Source organism: Pituophis catenifer, unplaced genomic scaffold (assembly GCF_029215685.1).
Source record: "Pituophis catenifer annectens isolate HBS135680 unplaced genomic scaffold, rPitCat1.0.hap2 SCAF_8, whole genome shotgun sequence".
NCBI lineage: Eukaryota > Metazoa > Chordata > Lepidosauria > Squamata > Colubridae > Pituophis > Pituophis catenifer.
In genome coordinates, this window is record NW_027256888.1 from 63,834,021 (window position 1) to 63,855,991 (window position 21,971).

At 40.8% G+C, this 21,971-nt stretch overlaps 1 protein-coding gene across 1 annotated transcript; it reads left to right on the forward strand.

The window, feature by feature from the left end:
• Positions 1-275: 275 nt before the first annotated feature.
• Positions 276-20,124, forward strand: LOC139320678 (alcohol dehydrogenase 1-like). Its single transcript, XM_070949111.1, has 9 exons — positions 276-474; positions 3,283-3,384; positions 5,585-5,726; positions 7,218-7,305; positions 7,406-7,625; positions 9,792-10,052; positions 12,880-13,015; positions 15,804-15,942; positions 17,920-20,124. Exons 1-9 carry the CDS (start codon positions 457-459, stop codon positions 17,942-17,944), a joined length of 1,131 nt encoding a protein of 376 aa, XP_070805212.1. The 5' UTR covers positions 276-456; the 3' UTR covers positions 17,945-20,124.
• The last annotated feature ends 1,847 nt before the right edge of the window (positions 20,125-21,971 follow it).

Here is a 21,971-nt window from a genome sequence, read left to right on the forward strand (position 1 = left end):
AATAATGTCCTTTCACACCACCTTTGCATACGAAAAAGTCAATGTATAGATGGAAACGAATTTACACAGTCCCTTTATTCAAACTGTCAGGTAAGAAGTTTCCTATGACGGTTACAGTCAGTATATTATCACATGCGGATGCTATCTAGCGCTTCTATGAATGGTGTAGTAGGCAATATTGTAGGCAGATTTCACTGCATTCCCCAGAGTCCTCCGCGGCGCGTCTACGGCAAGCGAAGAGTTCTAACTGAAAAAAGGGTTGCCTTTGGACCGCTCTTTGACCCTAAACTAAAGGAATCTCGATGGTGGAAGCTAAGTGCCTATCGCCGTGTTACTCTAACGTTCGCTTCTATCTCTCCCCTCTCCCCCCCACCCTCGAAATTTTCCAAAGCAATAGACCAGGGTTCTCCGAAAGCGAAGTGAAAAGATCTTCGTTGCAGTGGGTAATTTGCAGACATGGACACTTCTGGGAAAGTAAGAAACGGTTTATTCTTCTTAGGGAGAAAGTAAACTAATCTAAGCTGTAAACTCGTTTAAACGGGAAATGCATCTGCTAATTTGTGGTTAATCTTTGGTGCGAGCCCCGCTTTTAAGATATGTAAAGGATAGCCGGTGCTTCCCTCTTTTGTGTAGAACTAATAGAAGAACGTATAGCTTCTACAACAAACTACAGTTAAGCAAAACCAAGAGCTTAATGCACAGTTTAAGACGGCATATCTTCTTGCATGCTTTCTGTGAAATAATGGCAACCTAATCGAACAACCTGCAAGAATTATAGCTAGAAATCCAATGTTTGTTTAATTGCATTCAAATATATAATGGACTACACTGGTCTACAGTCGCCCCCCAGACAGAATTGCCATTCATTGGCACAACGCATACACAACGAGTAAATTATTTGTCTTGCTTGTTGGATCACGGTTTGCCCTTAAACTGAGACATCCTAAGTAAATAGATCCTAATGGCTTTGCTTGCAAGGCTTTTAGCTGTAGTTATTGCACTATGCTTCGTGTAGTAAGCCTAACACATCACAGATGAGCGGCGTTCTCAAAATATGCTAGACTAAAATGCGGTGGACTTCTTTGTTGTTCACAATAAATCCAAACAGTATGTTCAGTTGGATCGATTTCTATTTAAATATGTTTACCAGATTGATGTAGGAGTTAAGGCGTGAGGCTAGAAACTGGGAAATTGTGAATTCTAATCCCACCTTAGACACAAAGCTAACTGGATGACCTTAAGCCAGTCACTCTCTCCTAGCCCTTGGAAGCAGGCAATGGCAAACCATTTCTGAAATCTTGCCAAGAAAACCTCGGGGCTGTCCAGGCAGCCACCAGGAATCAAGATTGCCTTGAAGCAGTGGTGAAATCCAAATTTTTTTACTACCGGTTCTGTGGGTGTGGCTTGGTGGGCGTGGCAGGAGAAGGATACTGCAAAATCCCCATTCCCTTCCTACTCCTGGGGGAAGGATATTGCAAAATCTCCATTCCCACCCCACTCGGGGTCCAGCCAGAGGTGGCATTTGCTGATTCTCCGAACTACTCAAAATTTCCGCTACTGGTTCTCCAGAACCTGTCAGAATCTGCTGAATTTCACCCCTGCCTTGAAGGCTTTCTACCACCTAAAATGGTTACAATTGCAATCTAATTTTCATGCTATTGCAGTTAGTTATTGACATCTGAAGCATATATAACTAGGGATTTAAGTTGCAGGAAGTCCTAAATGCATACATGGCTGCATTCATCCCTTGCTTAGAACATATAATACTTGGATACAGTACTGTATAATACATTATCTAGCGTGTATATGATTTCTGGAAAATGTATTAGATTATATTATAAATCACTGATTGCACCGAGTGGGGATTAAAAACCTCAGGAATAAAGATATTTGTTAAGATAATACTATTAATATATAATTGCCTAAAGAGGAAAGGGCGCCCTGTTGCACCACTAGACTTGGGGTCATAGCTCAGTTGTAGATCACATTTCATTTACTACTTTGTCCAAGTCCAAGTTTCAAAGTAAATTAAAAATGGGCATTTTTTTAGGTGACTGGAAGCCAGAATTAACATTTTGGGAAAGTGAATTCATGTTATGCCACAGAGGTGGCTCAGTGGCTAAGACGCTGAGCTTGTCGATTGAAAGGTCGGCAGTTCAGCGGTTCGAATCCCTAGTGCCCACCCCGTTACTTGTCCCAGCTTCTGCCAACCTAGCAGTTCAAAAGCATGTAACAAATGCAAGTAGAAAAATAGGGACCACCTTTGGTGGGAAGGTAACAGCGTTCTGTGCACCTTTGGCGTTTAGTCATGCCGGCCACATGACCACAGAGATGTCTTCAGACAGCATTGGCTCTTCAGCTTTGAAACAGAGATGAGCACTGCCCCCTATAGTCGGGAACGACTAGCACATATGTTCAAGGGAACCTTTACCTTTACCTTACATCTTCATGATGCCTGTCCAAAGGGAGTAGAGCTTGTGGTGCAATCATGGGACATTAGGTTTCAAATTTGAGCCTCCTGTGGAGGCCTCAAGGGAGCTGATTACTCCCACAGGAATGGCATAAGAGGTTCTCTATGAACCCCACCATGAGCTGCTACATTGTGTGGGAATGCGGTGGCCATAGTATATGTGTAGACCAGTTTAATTGGTTGGACACATATATGGAGCTTGGCACCAAAATAATCTGAGTAGAAAAAGCGGGTTCATATGGATACTCTCTGAGGGGCCCTATTCGTTCTCTCTTTGTTCATAACATAGACTGTATTTGCAAAGGCAGAGACATCTCCTTGTGCTACATTCCTGAGGGTTGACGTAATCTGATACCGGGAAGATGGGCCTCTCGGCTAGCAGCAAATATGATAAGTTTTGTTTTCACCTTAAGTATCGCTTTCCTAGAATTCACGTGATTTACTGTAATATGGTAGGATGTGAAAGTTATGTCCAGATATGGAGAAAATCCTTTGTATCACAGATGTAATATGAGAATGTATAGCTGTAATCATGCCTTCTGATACGCCCTATACCCTTGTATAATAAAAGAGAGGTCTGGAGTCAGTTCGAGGCTCTCTCATCCCGAGAAACACCTGTCCTTGTGTTATCTCTAATCTGATCCTCTCATGAGGAGCCCACCAGGTTGATTGCAACACATTGAGAAGGCTTTTAGGCATCGACCAACTTGTGATGTTATAATAGTGGGAAAGTTCTGCTAGTTGATTTCATCTACTTTGTGCTTTGCATAGGATGAGATTAAACATGTTTGTTTTTGGTTTGGCTTTCCTAGGTTATCAAATGTAGAGCAGCTGTGGCTTGGGAAGTCGGCAAACCACTTTCTATTGAAGAGGTAGAAGTGGCTCCACCAAGGTCTCATGAAGTTCGTGTTAAGGTAGTTCAATTTTTTTTTAGTAATTTTCCATGGTCCTCTATTTTGGAAAGCACTGTTTTGTTCTTAAAGGAAAACTACAACTTGTCACTTCCTTTAATCTATTTTTCAAGCATTTGCTAAGCAGTTTGCTAAATAAATACTTGTACATTGGCAACCCTTGAATAGGTAAGAGAAAAGTAAACGGGAATTGTGTTTCATTCAGAATGGGTTTAGTAAATGTGTCCTGTGAATGCAGCCTTGCTTTTATTAAATTGTCATTCATAATCTCTAGTTTACGTGCAATTTTTCTGGCACCCCATTTGTGACCTCCTACACTCATTTTTAAGTATATTTTATTAGATATTTATGCAATAGCTTTATTAGATATTTATGCAATAGATTTTATTAGATATTTATGCAACTTTTATTTGGGAGTCACAACAGTGTACACAGTACTTCTTCTTACTTGTTTCCAAAACAACAACACTGTGAAGTAATTTGAGCAAAGAGAGAGAAAAAAACTGTGATTGGCTCCATTACCCAGTGAGCTTCTGGGTCTAAGGATAAAGTAAAACTATGACCTCTCAATTCCTAGTCCATCAACTCAACCACTGGATAAGGCTTAAAGGTACAAAATGGATCCCTGAGGTTTTGCAGATTGAGGGTCTTTTCTGATCCCAAGAAGTGACACAGCTAATTTAAAGAGTTGTAGATAGATTCTATTCATGGGTTCTCATGTTTTCAAAGCACCTTTCACCTTCCAATCCAATGCAGTGCTCATGTCAGCTGCATAGATCTAAATGAAAATAGTGGAGTGGACAGGGATGCAAAGACTCATTCTGAGTTGGAATTTGCGGAATATTAGTTTTGGCATAATTTGCTTGAATATTAATTTTGGCATAACCTCCCGTCCCATTTTCCCGAATGATGAAGCAATTGGGGCATGAATGCTTCCTCGTCCAAGAAACGATGTGATATCGTTTTAAAATTATCTTACTTCATTGTTTCATTTGGCATAAAAGTATGGGATATTTATCTTTCATACTTCATAGGAAATTCCATACTACCCGTGTTTCCCCGAAAATAAGACCCTGTCTTATATTTTTTTTTTCAACCCCGAAATAAGCGCTTGGCCTTATTTTCAGGGAGGTCTTATTATTTTGGGGCATGTGGAGCAAGATGGGGCTCCTCTTGCCGTCTTACCTGATTTCCAGCTCTGCGTTTAAATATTTTTGGGGAGGGCTTATTTTCAGGGGGAAGGCTTATTTGAGCACATGTGCTCAAAAGCCTGATTAGGCTTATTATCAGGGGATGTCTTATTTTCAGGGAAACAGGGTAAATGTTTTATTTTACATTACTGCTGTATTAAGAAGACTGCTGATAAATTAGAGCAGCATTTCCCAGCACAGTTAGATGGGTAACATCATCAGCAGTGTGGTCAGTTGGAGCTCAGAATTTAAATATAGCTACAAACAAACAAACAAATAAACAAATTAAGAACAATTTAAACTCGGACCACACGTTTTCTGAATAGTTTTTATCCCAGAGCTATAATTGCACTCAACAATGAACTAAAGGGCCACCATCAGTGAGTTGTTGGACAGTATTACTTGGTTGTTGTGTGGATGTTTGGGTGGTTTAGGGGTGGGGAATTGTGGTGGGTGGGAGTGTGTTTGGGGATTATGTGTGTGGGACCTGGTCTTTGGGTGTCAAGTAAATTTCGTTGTATGTGTATACTGTGTATACACATGCAATGACAATAAAGTTTATTTATTTATTTATTTTATTTTATTTTAAATGAACAACTGACCGCACTGACACGCAAGACATTTATAAGCTAAGGAGAATAGGACAAGACAATCCTGCTGATGATGTTACCCAGTCTGGTAACGAAACGTTCAGAAATTAAACTGAAACAAGCTTGGAGAGCAAACCACTGCCAAAATATTATTCATCTTTTTTCCGTCTTTAAGAGAACGGTTAAGATGGATGAGTGGAGTTAATAGCATGCATTCCACTGGTAAAGATAAACAGCCTTCAGCCCCATAGTCTGTGGCATCAGAGTAATAGCATTTTTACATTTGTTTTTCTCCATGGTTTAGAACCCATTGGCTTGTCCATATTCATATGAGACTGTTATACATAGATCATTGGAAGCCCCTAGTAACTACTCACATAACATCAGCTATAGTTGGACATAACTCTTTGTTCTCTATTATAGATAATAGCCACCGGAATATGTGGGACAGATGACCATGTTCTGGAAGGTTCTTTCCCCAAAGTAGAGTATCCGGTCATTCCTGGCCACGAAGGAGCCGGGATAGTAGAGAGTGTTGGGCCAGGAGTGACATGTGTGAAACCAGGTACAGAAAAGAATTCCTCTGGCTTTTTCCATGTGCATTTTAATATCTTCAAAATACAATGGGTATCCAACATACTGTATTTGCTATACACTATTGCCGTGATGGTGAACCTCTGGCACGTGTGCCAGAAGTAGCACGCAGCGCCCTCTCTGTGGGCAAGTGAGACATCGCCCCAGCTCAGCTTTGCCGCACGTGCCTCCCACGAGCCAGCTGGTCTTCGGGTCTCTGCTGCGCATGCGCTGGGGGGGTGCATGGGGGAGAAGCTCACACGCATGTGTTCAGGGGCGGAGCGCATGCAGCGGGGCCATGCACGCATGCGGGAGCGGGACGCATGCGGGGGGCCACACACATTGCATTTTGGGGGTGCGAGCGTGCACGCTTTGGCCACTCGGTCTACAAAAGGTTAGCCATCACTGCACTATTGCATAGAGTCTGCATTGTACAGAAGTGAGCTCAGATATTACAGACCATGATTTGTTTAACTATAGGTAGTCCTAACTTAAAACCACTTGTTTAGAGACCACCCTTTTCCGGGCCCTGAAAAAAAGACTTACAATCAGTCCTCACAATTATGACCTTCTCAGCGTCCCCATAAGCACCTTAACAAAATCTGGGTGCTTGACAACTGATATATATTTACGATGGCTGCAACATCTCAGGGTCATGTGACCACTCTTGGCAATTTTCTCAACCGCCTTCTGACAAGCGAAGTCAATGGGGAAAGTTCAATGATTCATATAACAGCTGCAGTGATTTGCTTAACTGTGGGGGAAAAGCTCATAAGATTGGGTGTGACTCACTTAACAGCCTTGTTTAGCAAGAGAAATTCTGGCCCTAATTGTGATCATAAGTTGAGAATTACCTATATGAACTGTGTTTATAGCACTATTTTTCCTTGACTACACCAGAGCACAGGAACGTCTTGTCAGACTACTTAACTGAATTGGTTATTCATTACACGAATTTCTCTATCATGTGGCTTCATATTTAGACACATATAGAACAATTGTGAGTCTTAGTGTCCCTTCACCATTTCATTCTTCCTCTTCCCAACAAAGCTGTATGTATAATAAAATAATTTTTCTCGCTCTCAGACCTGTACTCTGCGCACCTAACTAAGTAACCTTTGATCTATGAAAACTTACGTAATGAGGGTCCAAGGATTTGCTATGAACCATGAATTGCAAAGCTGAATTGTAGACCTTAAACCACAGATGCTAAATATGCTAAGCCGTGGTATAGTGTGAATGAAGAATGATTAAATATGTTTAAGTGAAAGTGCTTCTAGGACATCTGATTTAGTATTCCCCACTCCCACAATTCACAATGAATTACAATCTGAATTTTAATGAGTGCATGCAGAAGGCTGTTTCAACTATGGCAAATATATCAGGAAAAGTCTGCTTTATAAATCTTGATTTATAAAAATGTGGGTAATAAGTGTGATCTTTTGATCCAGAGATTTCATGTTTTTTTCTTTTGTATTTGAAGGAGACAAGGTTATTCCTCTTTGTATGCCCCAGTGTGGAGAATGCTACTCATGTTTAAAATCAAACACCAACTGTTGCCTGAAAACCCAGTGAGTTCCTTTAAAAACTTTTTTTTGTATATTTTTGGATTCAGAGCATTGCACATAAAGTTTCTTTTCTTACTGACAAGTCTGTTTATCTCTGAAACAGCATTTCCGAACCACAAAATCTGATGCCTGACAAAACCAGTAGATTCAGCTGCAAAGGAAAGCAAATTCATCACTTCCTCTGGATTAGCACTTTCTCTGAATATACAGTCATGCCTGACTCTACCGTTGTTAAAATTGATGCTGCTGCACCTCTGGATAAAGTCTGTCTTTTTGGCTGTGGATTCTCCACTGGTTATGGGGCTGCCCTTAATACAGCCCAGGTGAGAAAACCTATTTATTAAGTTGTCTGTGGAAATTCTCAATCATCCAGGTCATGATTATCCCAAAGGTGCTTTTCTTTTTTTCAAGAGGCAACTGGACTTTCTGTTTTTTCTTTGAAGATGTTTCGCTTCTCATCCAAGAAGCTTCAGGACTAGACTCAGCAGTCCCTCTGCATTTAAAAGATACAGGCCGCTCTTTTGAAGACAACAAAGTCCATATTTTGGACAGAGAGGATTGATGGTTTGAAAGAGGGGTCAAAGAGGCCATCTATGTCAAAACTGAACAGCCCTCTCTCAAAAGAGGGGGAGGGATGCGACATCATCCATCTCCAATCTACAACACAGACCTTTCAACAGTTCCAAGAAGGCTCCACACCAGAGGTGGGTTTCAACAGTTCTGGAGAACTGATAGCGGAAATTTTGAGTAGTTCGGAGAACCGGTAAATACCACCTCTGACTGGCCCCGCCCCCATCTATTCTCTGCCTCCCAATTCCCAGCTGATTGGGAGGAAATGGGGATTTTGCAGTAATCTTCCTCTGGAATGGGGAGGGAGTGGAGATTTTACAGTATCCTTCCCCTGTCATGCCCACCAAGCCACACCCACCAAGCCATACCCATAGAACCGGTAGTAAAAAATTTTGAAACCCACCACTGCTCCACACCAATTTGCACCACTCAGGTGACCCTGATGACACAAATAAACCTCCAAGTGACCTTAACGACCCACTAAAAGAATGCAAATGACCAGCTGTCTGCAAGGAGTATAAATCCTTCCATTCCGCACCATCCAGTCACAGCTGAAGAAGCTTCTTGGATGAGAAGCAAAATGCCTTCAAAGAAAAACAAGGAAGTCCAGTTGCCTCTTTAAAAAAAAGCACCTTTGGGACTATTTATAAGTTCTGATCGGCTCTCAAATTCTATGCCATTTAAGAACTTCTCCATCAATTCATTATGCTGCTGAGGATAGCTTGAATGTATCTCTGCTCCAGGGATGAAATGCTCCTAGTTCGGACTGGCTCAGGCGAGTAGGTAGCGATGACGGCGGGCAGTTCGGGGATGTGGTAGCAAAAATCCCTGCCCCCGCCCCCCATGCCCAGCTGAGCCGCGCGATCATCAGAGCCTTTTTTTCCTTTTAAATGGCTCTGACCAGCCAAGCTCTGACGATCCCAGCTGAGTTGCCTGCTAATCAGGCAACTCAGCTTGGATCGCCAGAGCCATGTACAAGAAAAAAAACTTTCTTTTTCTCTCTCCCTCCCCCCTCCCAAAGCCTCCAGCTTGCTTACCTTAGCTGCTGGTCGCAACGCAATCCATTGCATCAGCAAGCAACTGAATCTCCCTGCCTGCAATCAAGCTCATCGGTGAGCAGCTCTATCTGCAACTTTAAGACTTGTGGACTTCAACTCCCAGCAAAGCTGGCTGAGGAATTCTGGGAGTTGAAGTCCACAAGTCTTAAAGTTGCCAAGGTTGGAGACCCCTGTTCTATTGGGTAAGTTCTTTTTCCCCTTTGGGAGCTTTAAAAAAAATAGTTAATTGGGTTTTTTTTTTAGTTGTTCTTTTTTTAGACCTAGCCATTTAAAGTTTAGGAAGTTTTAAATTTAGCTGCTTTTATATAAAAATCAAAATAAATTAAAATAAAATAATATTTGTGCAGCTTTCTGAGATTTACTGTGTTTCTATAGTGTTTCACTCTAACTACACAAACACACAAAATCTCACAAAGCTGTATGTGGAATTTTGTGTGTGTAAAGTGTGAAAGTTGGTTTTTTGGACTTTTTGTGGCTGTGTGAGGTTCCTGCTTGTTGCAGGGGCCATTTTGAGTCTAGCACAGCTGCTTTTACATTGTGGGTGAGCCTGTTGTGTTGTGTTGTGTGTGTGTAAAGTGTGCAAGTTGTTTTTTTGGGCTTTTTGTGGCTGTGTGAAGTTCCTGCTTGTTGCGGGGCCATTTTGAGTCTAGCACAGCTGCTTTTACATTGTGGGTGAGCCAGTTGTGTTGTGTTGTGTTTTGTAGGTTAAAAAAGGGCAAAGAAGTAACATTGACTTGGCCACGCCCACCCAGTCACCTTACCACCAAGCCCCACACACTAATTAAGCCACGCCCACAGAACCGGTAGCAAAAAATTTTAGATTTCACCCCTGCTCTGCTCTCTTTCTCCATGACTCCAAAGGTTACACCTGGATCCACCTGTGCTGTTTTTGGTTTGGGAGGAGTTGGTCTCTCTGTGATCATGGGATGCAAAACAGCTGGAGCATCTCGTATCATTGCGATTGACATTAACAGCGACAAATTTGGAAAGGCAAAAGAACTGGGAGCTACAGAATGTATCAACCCTCAAGATTACAAGAAACCCATTCAAGAAGTAGTGCTGGAAATGACTGGACATGGTGTAGATTATTCCTTTGAGGTTGCTGGATGTTTGGAGACCCTGGTATGTATTTAATCAAAATGTATTGGCTCATTTGCCATTTGATGCTAGTTTCAATGAAAACACTATAGTGAAATTTTGATTTAAAAGAACATTCAGGATGACACAACATCTGCTACTACCAGCTATCTAAGTCAGAATATACCTCATTTGTGTAAACAGTCACCGTTTTACTTTATTTGCATAAATCCATTCTAATGCAAGTGATAATACAATTTAAATCATTAATCTAAATTTAAATGAAGTGTCTAATTACTTTGGATATAATGGACTTAGTCTGATATTTTGGAGAGATATTGGGAGACAGATTTTCTCCACTGTATCCAAAGTTTGAAAATGTCAATCCATTAAATCTGGATACTACTTTATGTATGTTTTCTCCAGGTTTGCTGTATTAATATTTTTGTGAAATTATTTGTCACTGCAGTAAAACATTTATTTCATAAAAATCAGCCCAAGGCAAGGTGGGTTTCAGCAGGTTCTGACCAGTTCTGGAGAACTGGTAGTGGAAATTTTGAGTAGTTCGGAGAACCAGTAGTAAAAATTCTGACCGGCCCCGCCCCATCTATTCTCTGCCTTCCAAGTCCCAGTTGATTAGGAGGAAATGGAGATTTTAAAGTATCCTTCCCCTGCCCCGTCCACCAAGCCGTGCCCACCAAGCCATGCCCCGCCCACCAAGCCACACCCACAGAACCAGTAGTAAAAAATTTTGAAACCCACCACTGACCCAAAGGATCATCTGATTCAGTGCTCTCTGTCTCCCAGTAACCTAATTGGTTCATTTGGGAAACTGACAAATGGAATGAGCCTGGTAGCATCTTGTATGGTTAACCAGCGTTTATTTTAAACTTTTATGAGCTGCAACTCACTTGATCAGTGACTGGGTTTGAAATACACAGGTATAAGGCAGAATGGGGAGGGGGAGAGAAAGAGATGGCAGAGTAGTAATATAGATGAAAATTGTCCAGGAAAGAGTTTTAAGCACCTAATCATTTATCAAGGTATATTTTAATCTCACATCAATCCCTGTATTTATAATCTCACATCGGTCCTTCTGCATTTTAGAAAGCAATCTGCAACTCATGATCGTTAATCTTAAAATCTTTCTGATGTTTGGCTTCCTTAGACTAACATGGCAGTCTTTCTACAGCAGGGGTGTCAAACTCGATTACATTGAGGGCCGCATCAGGGTTGTGTTTGACCTTGGATGGCTGGTGTGGCTGTGGCTTGTGTGGCTGTGGCAGCTCAGTGTCACTCGTGTTGGGAACACCTGTGGTGCCCCGAACACTCTGCCAGTGAAAACAGGCTCCCGAGCTCTGTTTTTTGCTGCAACCGCCTCCTGAAACCTTCTGCCAGTGAAACCGGAGCTCGGGAGGGCTGCGTGAGGCCTGCGCAAGCTGTTTTTGGCTGCAGTGGCCTCCTGCAATCCTCTGCCAGCGAAAATGGAGCACCGGGGGCCGATCCTTCACTGTTTCCTGGGGAGCCCCATGGGCCAGATCTAAGCACCTTGAGTTTGAACCTTGAGTTTGACACCTCTGTTCTACAGTGTCTCAAATAGTGTAGGGATATGAGTCCTCTTCCCTTCCTGCTTCTTGACAGCTGGGGTTCAAAGCATTCAGGGAAAGTAAATGGCCATCAAGACAACAAACGATAGTTCATTCCTCTATGGATCAGTTGCTGGGGTATAGCGGTTAAGATCTTCAATCAGGGTTGGGGAGAGACAAGTTCAAGTCCATTGTCAACCACAAAAACTCACAGTAGTTTCCTCTTTTGAACAACCTCATTTGGTAGCCATCACCATTTCTGAAGACAATTAGTTCGCTGTCTAAAAATGGATCCCTTTTTAGTTCAAATATTCTGCCCTTCAGGCAGACTGCCAAGGAAGCCTCTTGTTTGAGATTAAACTCTTGTGTGTTAGTAGCTAGAGCCTACAGTTAAGATAATTGGAAGATCAAATCTGTCTTTATTTATTTATCTATCAAAAAAAAATTCATATAGCTGCTCATCTCACAAACAGTGACCCTGGTCAGTGTTCAACAATCAGATTTAAAAAATCAACAAATATAAAAACAAGAATTATAATTGTATTGATTTTCTTAAGTAGCAAATGGAGGGTGCTATTTAGGGATACTGGACTGTCAATACTTGGTGTGCCTTGGTGGCGCAGCAGACTAAAGTGCTGTTAAGTGACACCAGCTGCCTGCAATTACTGCAAGTTCGAATCTCACCAGGTTCAAGGTTTACTCAGCCTTCCATCCTTCCGAGGTAGGTAAAATGAGGACCCGAATTGTGGCGGCAATAAGATGACTTTGTATAAAAAAGAACACCGGTTGGGGGGGGCCAAAAGCCCTACTAAGCAGGTATATACAAAAGTATGAAGGCTATTGCTTAACGCATTGTAAGCCGCCCTGAGTCTCCAGAGAAGGGTGGCATATAAATTGAACCAATAATAATAATAATAATAATAATAATAATAATAATAATAATAATAATAATAATAATACTGAAAAAAATCACTGATCAATTTTCCAGAAAGATCAGAGATCCTTTGGAAGGCTATCAGCAGATTCAGGTGTAACTTCCTAGAATTGTTGGTAAAAAATTTATTTTAGGAAGTAGGTAGTTCAATTCTTCTTGTGAGGCATGAGCGTCAGTAGTGGCTGTATGAAGATTGCAGAACATTCAGTATACATTTGCTTTATACTAAATCAGCTGTTATTTATCTTTACCATTTCCAGGGTCAAATACAGTATTTTTAATGTTCATTCATTGTCCCTTTTTTCTTTGCATGGCAAAAACTTCCTTAATTTCTTCCCTTTTTTTCAACCAGACAGCTGCTTTGGCCTCTTGTCACATGGGCTGTGGGATCTGTGTGGTGATTGGGATGCCCCCCCTAGGTGCAAAATTCCCATTGGATCCTATGCTGCTTCTTACAGGGCGCACCATAAAAGGGAGTTTCGTTGGAGGTATGTTGATAGATGAAAGATAAGTGAACACACCCATACGCAGATATTTTCTTTGTCTTTTTTAGTATGGAATTACAGTGGAAATGATGGTATGTGAACATACCTATAAACCGGAAATTGTCCTAGGATAATTGGTTCATTTGATCTGTGGCTGTATTACAGATAATCCTTGATTTACGACCACAATTGAGTCCAAAATTTCCAATGCTAAACAAGGCAGTTGTTAAGTGAGTTTTGTCTCATTATATGACCTTTGATGCCACAGTTGTTAAGTGAATCTCTGCAGTATCCCCATGATCAAAATTCAGACGCTTGGCAGCTGACAGATATATATGACGGTTGCAGTTTCCCGGGATCATGTGATCACCATTTGCGACCATTTGTGACCACCATTTGCGTCAAAGGGGAAACCAGTTTCACTTAACAACTGCAGTGATTCATTTAGCAATGGTGGCAAGAAAGGTAATAAAATGGCACACTTAACAAATGTCTCGCTTAGCCACAGAAATTTTAGGTTCGATTGTGGCCCTAAATCAAGGATTAACTGTATTATACTTATTTATCAGTTAGTTTGATGTATACTCCACCTTTCTAAAAGGTACAAACTGAGGTTCAAATGAAGTTATAAAATTCTGGCAAAAGAAGTTGTATAAGTTTTCTAAACAACAAAGAAGAAAGTTCATTTCTTAGCCTGGGACAAGAAAAACAGGCCTCTGAAAACCCAGATCTTTTTCAAAAGGGTGTCCCCTGCAGATCTTAGTAACTACTATATTTTTTGGACTATAAGCCGCATCTAAATTTAGAAGTGGAAAACAACAAAAAAAAGTTTTTGGCCTACCTTTTTTCAAGCCTTTTTTCAGCCCTTCTCCAGTCTTTTTTTTTTTTTTTGGTCCATTTTTTTGGCTTTTTTCGCCCTGTTTTGGGGGCTTATTTTGGCCTGTTTTCAAGGCTTTTTTCAGCCCATTTTTTTGGCTTTTTTGGCCCATTTTGGGGCTTTTTTGGCTCATTTCCAAGGCTTTTTTGGGGGCGTTTTCAAGGCTTTTTTCAGCCCATTTTTGAGACTTTTCGGCCCATTTTTTCTGAAAAAAAAAAACAGGCTGAAAAAAGCCCTGAAAACGGGCCAAAAAAAAAGGCTTGAAAATGGGCCAAAAAAAGGCCTGAAAAAAGCCCGAAAACAGGGCATGCCGAGGCCAAAAAATGGCTGGCGGGTGGACAGGGCTTTGGCAATATTCGGTCTATAAGACGCACAGACATTTTTGCCCCGTTTTGGGAAACAAAAAAGTGTGTCTTATAGTCCGAAAAATACCGTAAACAGTTTGGCTCTTGTACTAACTTTCTCCTACTGTTGCAATCCTAACAAATTCCTGTCCCATCCCATTTTATCTTCAAAGAGAGTCTGTGCACTTGAAATCTCCTCATGATTATTGCATATCAACCTTCTCCATTCTGGTGTCATCCAAATACTCTGTTCACAGTTACTCATGCCTTCATCACTCCCCAGGTTGTAGTATGCTATGCTGAATATGGTGCAATCTATGGGAAGTATCTGAAAGTTTCAGATGGTGTAGAATGTGGTGCTGTGGGCTATCTTCTAGGTGACCAAGGTGTTGGTCACCACCTTTAAAGCGTTCCATGGCACAGGACCCAGGTACCTTCGAGACCGACTTCTGCCACAAACAGCCTCCCACCGGCCAGTTCGCTCCCACAGAGAGGGTCTCCTCAGGGTGCCATTGGCCAAGTTATGTCGGCTGGCGACACCCAGGGGGAGGGCCTTCTCTGTGGGAGCCCCTGCCCTGTGGAATGAACTGCCCCCGGAAATGCAAGATCTCCGACCTCCGTGTATTTCGCTATGCCCTCAAGACCCTGCTGTTCCGCCAAGCTGGGCTATCAATTTAATGATTTTTAAATTGGGTTTTAAATTTTTGGGGTTTTAAATTTCAGCCGAATTATGTAATAATTTTAATTTTTTTAACTGATGTTTGTCGTTGTGTTTTTTAATAGGCTGTACACCGCCCTGAGTCCTTCGGGAGAAGGGCGGTATAGAAATAAAATTATTTATTTATTTATTATTTATTTATTTATCTGTGTCCTTAGAATGGCACATGCTGCATTGGCTGTCAGTTTGCTTCTCGGTCCAATTTAAGATGCTGGTTTTAAAGCCCTTCATGGCATGGGGCTAGGTCAGGGTTGTCAAACACAAGGCCCGGGGGCTGGATTCGGCCCTCTGGGTGCTTAGATCTGGCCCAGAGGGCCGCCCTAAAAACAGCAAAGAGGTTTTGTGAGATGGGTGGCCCAGCGGTGAAATGGACTTACCTTCACTACTAGATCGGAAATGTGAGCTTGCGCGCCTCTTCTGCATGCGCAGAGGGTCAAAAACGGGACGTAATGATGTCCCAGTGGGTGAGCAGAGCCTCCTGCCACCGGCCCTACCATCTCGCGCAAGCCGGATAGATCCGGCCGGATTTCACCGCTGGGTGGCCATATAATAATGAGAGGGAGAGGGAGGGAGACAGAGACTTCATCTGGATACCAGGTTAGGAAAAAGCTGCCATCTTTCCTCCAGAAAACGAAGCAGCAGTTAAGAGTAAACATTTAGCAATTCACGTGCTTCCAGTTTTACTTTATCATTCTATATTTGATTTTACAACAACAAAAAGTAATGTTACAAGTTTTGTTACAAGCGCTTTTGCGATTTGCCAAAAAGAAAAAAAAAAGTTTGACAAATTGCAAAAATGTTCATGGGAAGCAGAGCCAACATCTACATTACATTTGTTTTTGTTTCTTCTAGGCTGGAAGATGAAAGATTCAATTCCTCAATTGGTCTCCAGTTACATGGAAGGAAAATTTAAACCAGATGTTCTGATTACCCACATTTTACCATTCAGTGATATTGGGAAAGGGTTTGACTTGCTTCATGCTGGAAAGAGGTGAGATTTCTGCCCCATTGTTACCTACTTTTAACAGAAGTAGTTTCAGCTCAGACTTCAGTTTGAATTCCAAAAGCCAGATTGGTCTAGTGGTTAAGGTACAAGGCTAGAAACCAGGAGAGTGTGAGTTCCAATCCCACTTTATACATGAAAGTCAGGTGGGTGACTTTGAGCCAATCGCTCTCTCTCAATCCAACCCACCACACAAGGAGGTTGATGCGAGGTAAATAGGAGGAAGAAGGAATATTAGGTATGTTTTCTGCCTTGAGTTATTTATCAACATAATACAGGATATAAATAAATAAATAAATTCAGTTTCATCTACACATAGACCAAATATTAATTTTGTAGCTCCGTAAAGACCAAAAGGGCTTGCCAGGAAACCAAAGTATTTGCTGCACTTTTCTTAGATGTTCATCTCACAGAGCAGCTATGCTAAGTCTAAGAGTTCTCTAGATAAAAGTTAAAGGGTAATTGAAAGAGTGCATTTTATGCAAAAAAGTCCCTGGAACATATTGCCATCTCTGGTGGACATGTCCTAAGGTGAAAAAATATTGGGCTAAAATTAGAAGTTGGACAGAAGAGATAATTGGCCACAATGTGGACTTGAAACCAGAGACATTTTTACTAGGGATATTAAACAGAACCTACAGTAGGAGTGCATTTTAATGCCTTGTAAAGGTTTAATTCTACTAATTCATTGTTTTAATGAATTCTATATACACAAACCCCTCCCCACCTCCACCCCCAGAAATAAGTAGCCCCAACTGGCAGCCAGATCAACCAGCTCTATTTAGCTGATCAAACTCAGAATCTTGGAGGAGAAAATGACATGATTTTAGGTATCCCAGGTCTAAGCCGCTTTAAACAATCAGCTATAACCTCTTCTGCTCCTGGATGCAAATTGACAACCTGACTTCAAATGAGCATGATGTGGGCTCTGGGGGATAAACCAAACATCGACCTGGCTGTAGTAGTTTGTCCCAATTAAAGCTTTCAAGTTGCACACACAAACAACCTTATATAATGCATAACACAAGCCTGGAAGTTATAGTTAGATGCTGATCTAATCCAGAGTTACTCCTAAATTGTATATCCACTCTTTTTGGGGGAGAGTGATTTCATCAAGAATAGCGCCACGCAAAATGTGATGACCTTTCACAATGAATATTTTTGTCTTATGTGGATTCAGTTTCAATTTGTTTTCCTCCATTCAGCGGCCATCAGTATCCTTAGGCAGAACTTCAAGGGAGCTACACGATTGCCTGATAGTGTTACCTAGAGAATTGGATTTCAAGATCCCGCCCCAACAGTTGATGTGTTTATTTAAAAAGAACTGTAGGTCAAAAAGAGCCTTGAAGGACTTCACATGTCAAGCTGACCAAGGCAATTTCACTTCTATACATGCTGGCAGCGTTTATAACAAGGGGCTACCAAATGAGACAAGACTGTAAAATTATTTTGCAAATATTTTACCTTGTGCTAGGCTCTCCATTTCTGGCTTTCTTCTAATATTGAAGCAAGGTTGTTGAAGCAATTAATAAGTGGTTGATGCAAAGATCTATGAGGCAATAAAGTTCAGGAGATTCCTCAGATCTGCATGCAACTTTTGTTGTTGAATTCCCAGATTCCTCCATTGTTTGGTGAGTTACCTCAGGAGTGAATCTACACTATACACACATTGTGCGCCATTCTTTGTGGCCCACAACTACTTGACTAGATGGGTTTTCCACAGCACTGATTTCTTACGAATGGCAAATGCTGTTGTCCTGACATTGCCACATAACAAGTGCAGCCATCACATTTTCCAACTGCCTAGCCTGCCTTTCCCATATTCCAAGATTAACAATAATATCTGTCAGCAAGCTTTGAAAATAGGAAATCAGTCACAGGCTCTGAATTTAAAAATACTTGTGTTTTGATCATTTTTCTTTACAAGAGGATGTGGAAAGTGAAGCCTGTGTTTTTATTTTTCAGCATTCGTACTGTCTTGATGTTTTAAGTGGCTCAACTTGCTGAATCTGTCTGGAAGTCTTTAAGCATGGGAACCACGAAGATTACCCTTTTTCTTGGCCCTATGTTTGTTCTGAAAATACTGGAAAAAGACATTCCTATTTTGTTTCTCTGCGTGTTTATGTTTAGGCCATAGCATAAACCACACGATTTACAAGATGGAAAGTTGATTTTACTTGGCCCCAGATGCAAAAAAGAAAATCCAAGTCATGGTCTTAGTTTTAATTATCACAGAAAGAGCATAATCCAATTTTAAGGCTCCAAAGTGGGGAGGGGGGGAATCAATTGTATCTACATAAAATGTAGAAACTCATGTTTTTCACTGCTTAGCCTCATGGTGTTAGGATGTGACATGATTCAATAACTGAATTATACCAGAAGGGCTCCTGATTAGTGAAGAGAAATTAGGACCAATCACTCTTGATTGCTTTAGCCATAACAATTCTGTTTCCTTGAGACCTAAACCTCAAGGCAGTCCCTTGATGCCGAAAGCAGCTGCTCTCCTTTGGCAGTTCAGGGCAACCTCCCTTCATTTTCTCTGCACCACAGTTCTCTTGTTTTACCAATAAAGGAGAATATTTGTAGCTCAGGGTTTAAATGAGGGGCACCTGAGCATGGTGCCTGATGATCTTACCTAGTTTGAGCAATGAAATGTCTGCAAGAAAACAACCAAGCTCAGAGAGCACCAAGGATCCGGGGTGAAATCCAGCAGGTTCTGACAGGTTCTGGAGAACCGGTAGCGGAAATTTTGAGTATTTCGGAGAACTGGCAAATACCACTTCTGGCTGGCCCCAGAGTGGGGAGGAAATGGGGATTTTGCAGTATCCTTCCCCTGGAGTGGGGAGGAAATGGGGATTTTGCAGTAACCTTCCCCTGCCATGCCCACCAAGCCACGCCCACAGAACCAGTAGTAAAAAAAATTGGATTTCACCACTGTAAGGATCCCTTAATTCTTTTGTGTAGCCAGAAATCAAGGGGAGAATTTACTTGAATTTAGGCTTCCCTTGTTTCAGTCCAACCCCTCAACCATTGCACTTGCTGTCATAAAGCCTGGATGCCTCTGCTGCATAATCTTATATCCAAAATATATTATGAATATATAATCTTACACACTCTTACTTTCTCTCCTGTTCATGTTTCCTTAACACACCCATAGCTTATTGTGCTGAATGGAACTGTCTTGATAGGCTTGCCTTCTAATCATGTCAATCAAAAGTGGGTTTCACATACTGTAGTTACCAGTTCGCCCAACCCTGGAAATGTGAGCTCGCACTCGCGCACGCCATCCACACCTACGTGCAACATCAAACAACATGATTTTATGGTTGATTTTATGGTTGGTTTTAAAATTTGATACGGATTTTAAATTGATAAATTTTAAACTACGGGCCAAATTTATCTAATTATTTTAAATCTATTTTTTAACTGTAACTTTATGTATAAATGTTTTTATTTTGGCTGTTCACCGCCCTGAGTCCGAAAGGAGAAGGGCAGTATAGAAGTTTGAATAATAAATAAATAAATAAATAAACACGGCAATTCGTTTGTGCGTGCCGTCCACACCTACGTGCAACATCAAACAACTCCGCAATTCGCTTGCATGTGCCATCCACATGTATGTGCGATGTCAAAAACAGTGATATAGGATGGGATTGCGCCCGGCTGGTTTGCAAGAACCAGCTGAATACCACTTCTGATGTCAACTCTTGAGTAAATGGAACTAGAGTCAGTGGAACCAAAGCTTCTATCAACAGCTCCAGTAATTGTTTTATATGTGCTTAATTGTATCATGAAAGCTTGATCAATAGAAAAATACACATAAGGTCTCATTTGAGGATCAGCACTGCTTCAAAGTGGATAAAGCATAGTAATTTTGTTTTAAAAAAGCCCGGAAAAAATCATCATAAATGCAACAAATACCGGTTGGGTGACTGGGTCAGTCACACACGCTCAGCCTGACTCAACTCACAGAGTTGTTGTGGGAAATATGAGAGGAGAAAGGAGTATTAGTTATGTTCACTGCTTTGAGTTGTTTATAAAAATAGTAAAGGAATATAAATTAAATAAATACAACTTTTTGACTATATTGCTTTAACGTTTTCTTCCTTGACTTTTGGTTGAAAAGGGTTAATTTAAATTTGGCAACACATAGCAGTAAGAAAAACCTTTAGTCATAAATCATGTCCACATTTTCCATTGCAGTATTGTACAGTTCTTTTAGCCAGCATCCATTTCTCTGGTGGCGCAGTGATTAGAATGCAGTATGGTAGGCTTACTCTACCCACAGTCAGGAGTTCGATCCTGATGTGGCTCGAGGGTGACTCAGCTTTCCATTCAATAAAATGAAGATCCAGATTATTGAGGGCAATATGCTGGCATTGTACACTGCTCACTGTAAAGCACTATGGAGCTATATATAAGTCTAGGTACTGTTGCTATTTCCCCAGCCCTCCCAAATCTACCAAATAGATTTTAAATACTGAAGATTTGCATGTATAACATAAAGCAAATTCTCTCAAAGTCATACTGATAGCTACCCTAGAACCAGCAACCATGAGGGCAAGACTAAACCATGCTGTTACAGTGTCCATAGCATAAATCAACCTTCCCTGTATTGAGTGCCTGTCAGATGTGTGGAATTCAGATTACCCAGCTGGGGATTATACAAACTGAAGTCCAATGATTTTAGAGCATTCAGCTTGGAAAAGCTTGATGAAACTGGACATTAAGAACTGTCGCCAATGGTATCCCTTTATAATTAACTTGTAATTAACTTTTAATGTTATATTTTAACTATTCTTGTCCTGTTTTAATTTTTTACATTCAGTTATCCTGTTTTAACGTTTTATATGTTAATGTTTTATTTGTACACCATCCAGCGTCCCTCTGAGAGGGAGATGGATGATTTCTATAATAAATGAATGAATGAAATACCTCTCTGGGCTTCAGAATTAAGATAGGATATGAAATGTATAATAAATTGCTGGCTAAGACTGCAGAGACTATTGAATTGAAAGTTACTAAAACTTAATTTGGGTCATGCTTTGGAGTAGAGAAGAGATCAAAAGATTTTATCTTATTTTGAAAAGAAAAAAGATGGGGAAAAAATTCTTTTCAAACAATACCAGCTATTTTGTTTGGCTTTATATGAAGTGAAACCATTTATGTAGGCTTTTGTGATGACAGAACAAAAATAGGACTATTTTATATCATCTTTTCGATTTTTCAGTTAGATATTGGAAGCCTTGAGCAGGGGTGTCAAACTTGTCACTTGTCGTCATGGGTCATCATGTGACGTATCACCTTTTCCCCCTTCGCTATACCGGGCGTGGGCGTGGGCATGGGCGTTGCCAGCGCGTGACTCATCCGGCCCGTAGGCCATGAGTTTGACACCTGATCTAGAGCAAATCTTGGGACTCATGCTAAAGTTGCATGCAACTTTGTTTCCCTAAATCTCTTAAGTAAATAGAAGTTGACAAAAAAATCATTACATGATACAGAGCTGCACATTGCTTTGCAAATTTGAATGTATATTTATGGATGAAACTGCAGGCTGGGGAATTCTGGGAGTTGAAGTCCACACATCTTCAGGCTGACAAGATTGAGAAACACTGCTGTAAGTGAAACAAAATGGCTTTTAAAAAAGCTTTTGAGAGACAATATAGGAGACGGTTCCCCAAAAAATCTTTATCTTCCTGATTAAGATTCAGGAAACCTTTCTTTAAACAACCAGCCTCTATCTTTCCTATAATCAAGGAGGAATCCTGCCTCCTTCCTGCAAATATTAATGTGAGAAAGAGAGTCAGAATATTGATCATAATGTAATATGCACAAATATAGCTTGGTGTTAAAGTGAAAATACTTTACTTGCTGAAAATCTTGTATGCCCCTTTCATCTTAATAAAACTTGCTATAGAGCATTCTTTGTGAATTGTGGCTGAAAGAGAAAAAAAAATCAGTATTTTATAGCAGGGTGTTGTTTTTTTGTAAAATACTATTCATTATTGTAATGTCTT

Coding starts and splice junctions, on each gene's coding strand:
- LOC139320678 (XM_070949111.1), top strand. Junction 5,727..7,217: donor AGTGACATGTGTGAAACCAG/GTACAGAAAAGA, acceptor TTGTATTTGAAG/GAGACAAGGTTATTCCTCTT. Junction 13,016..15,803: donor AAAAGGGAGTTTCGTTGGAG/GTATGTTGATAG, acceptor TGTTTCTTCTAG/GCTGGAAGATGAAAGATTCA.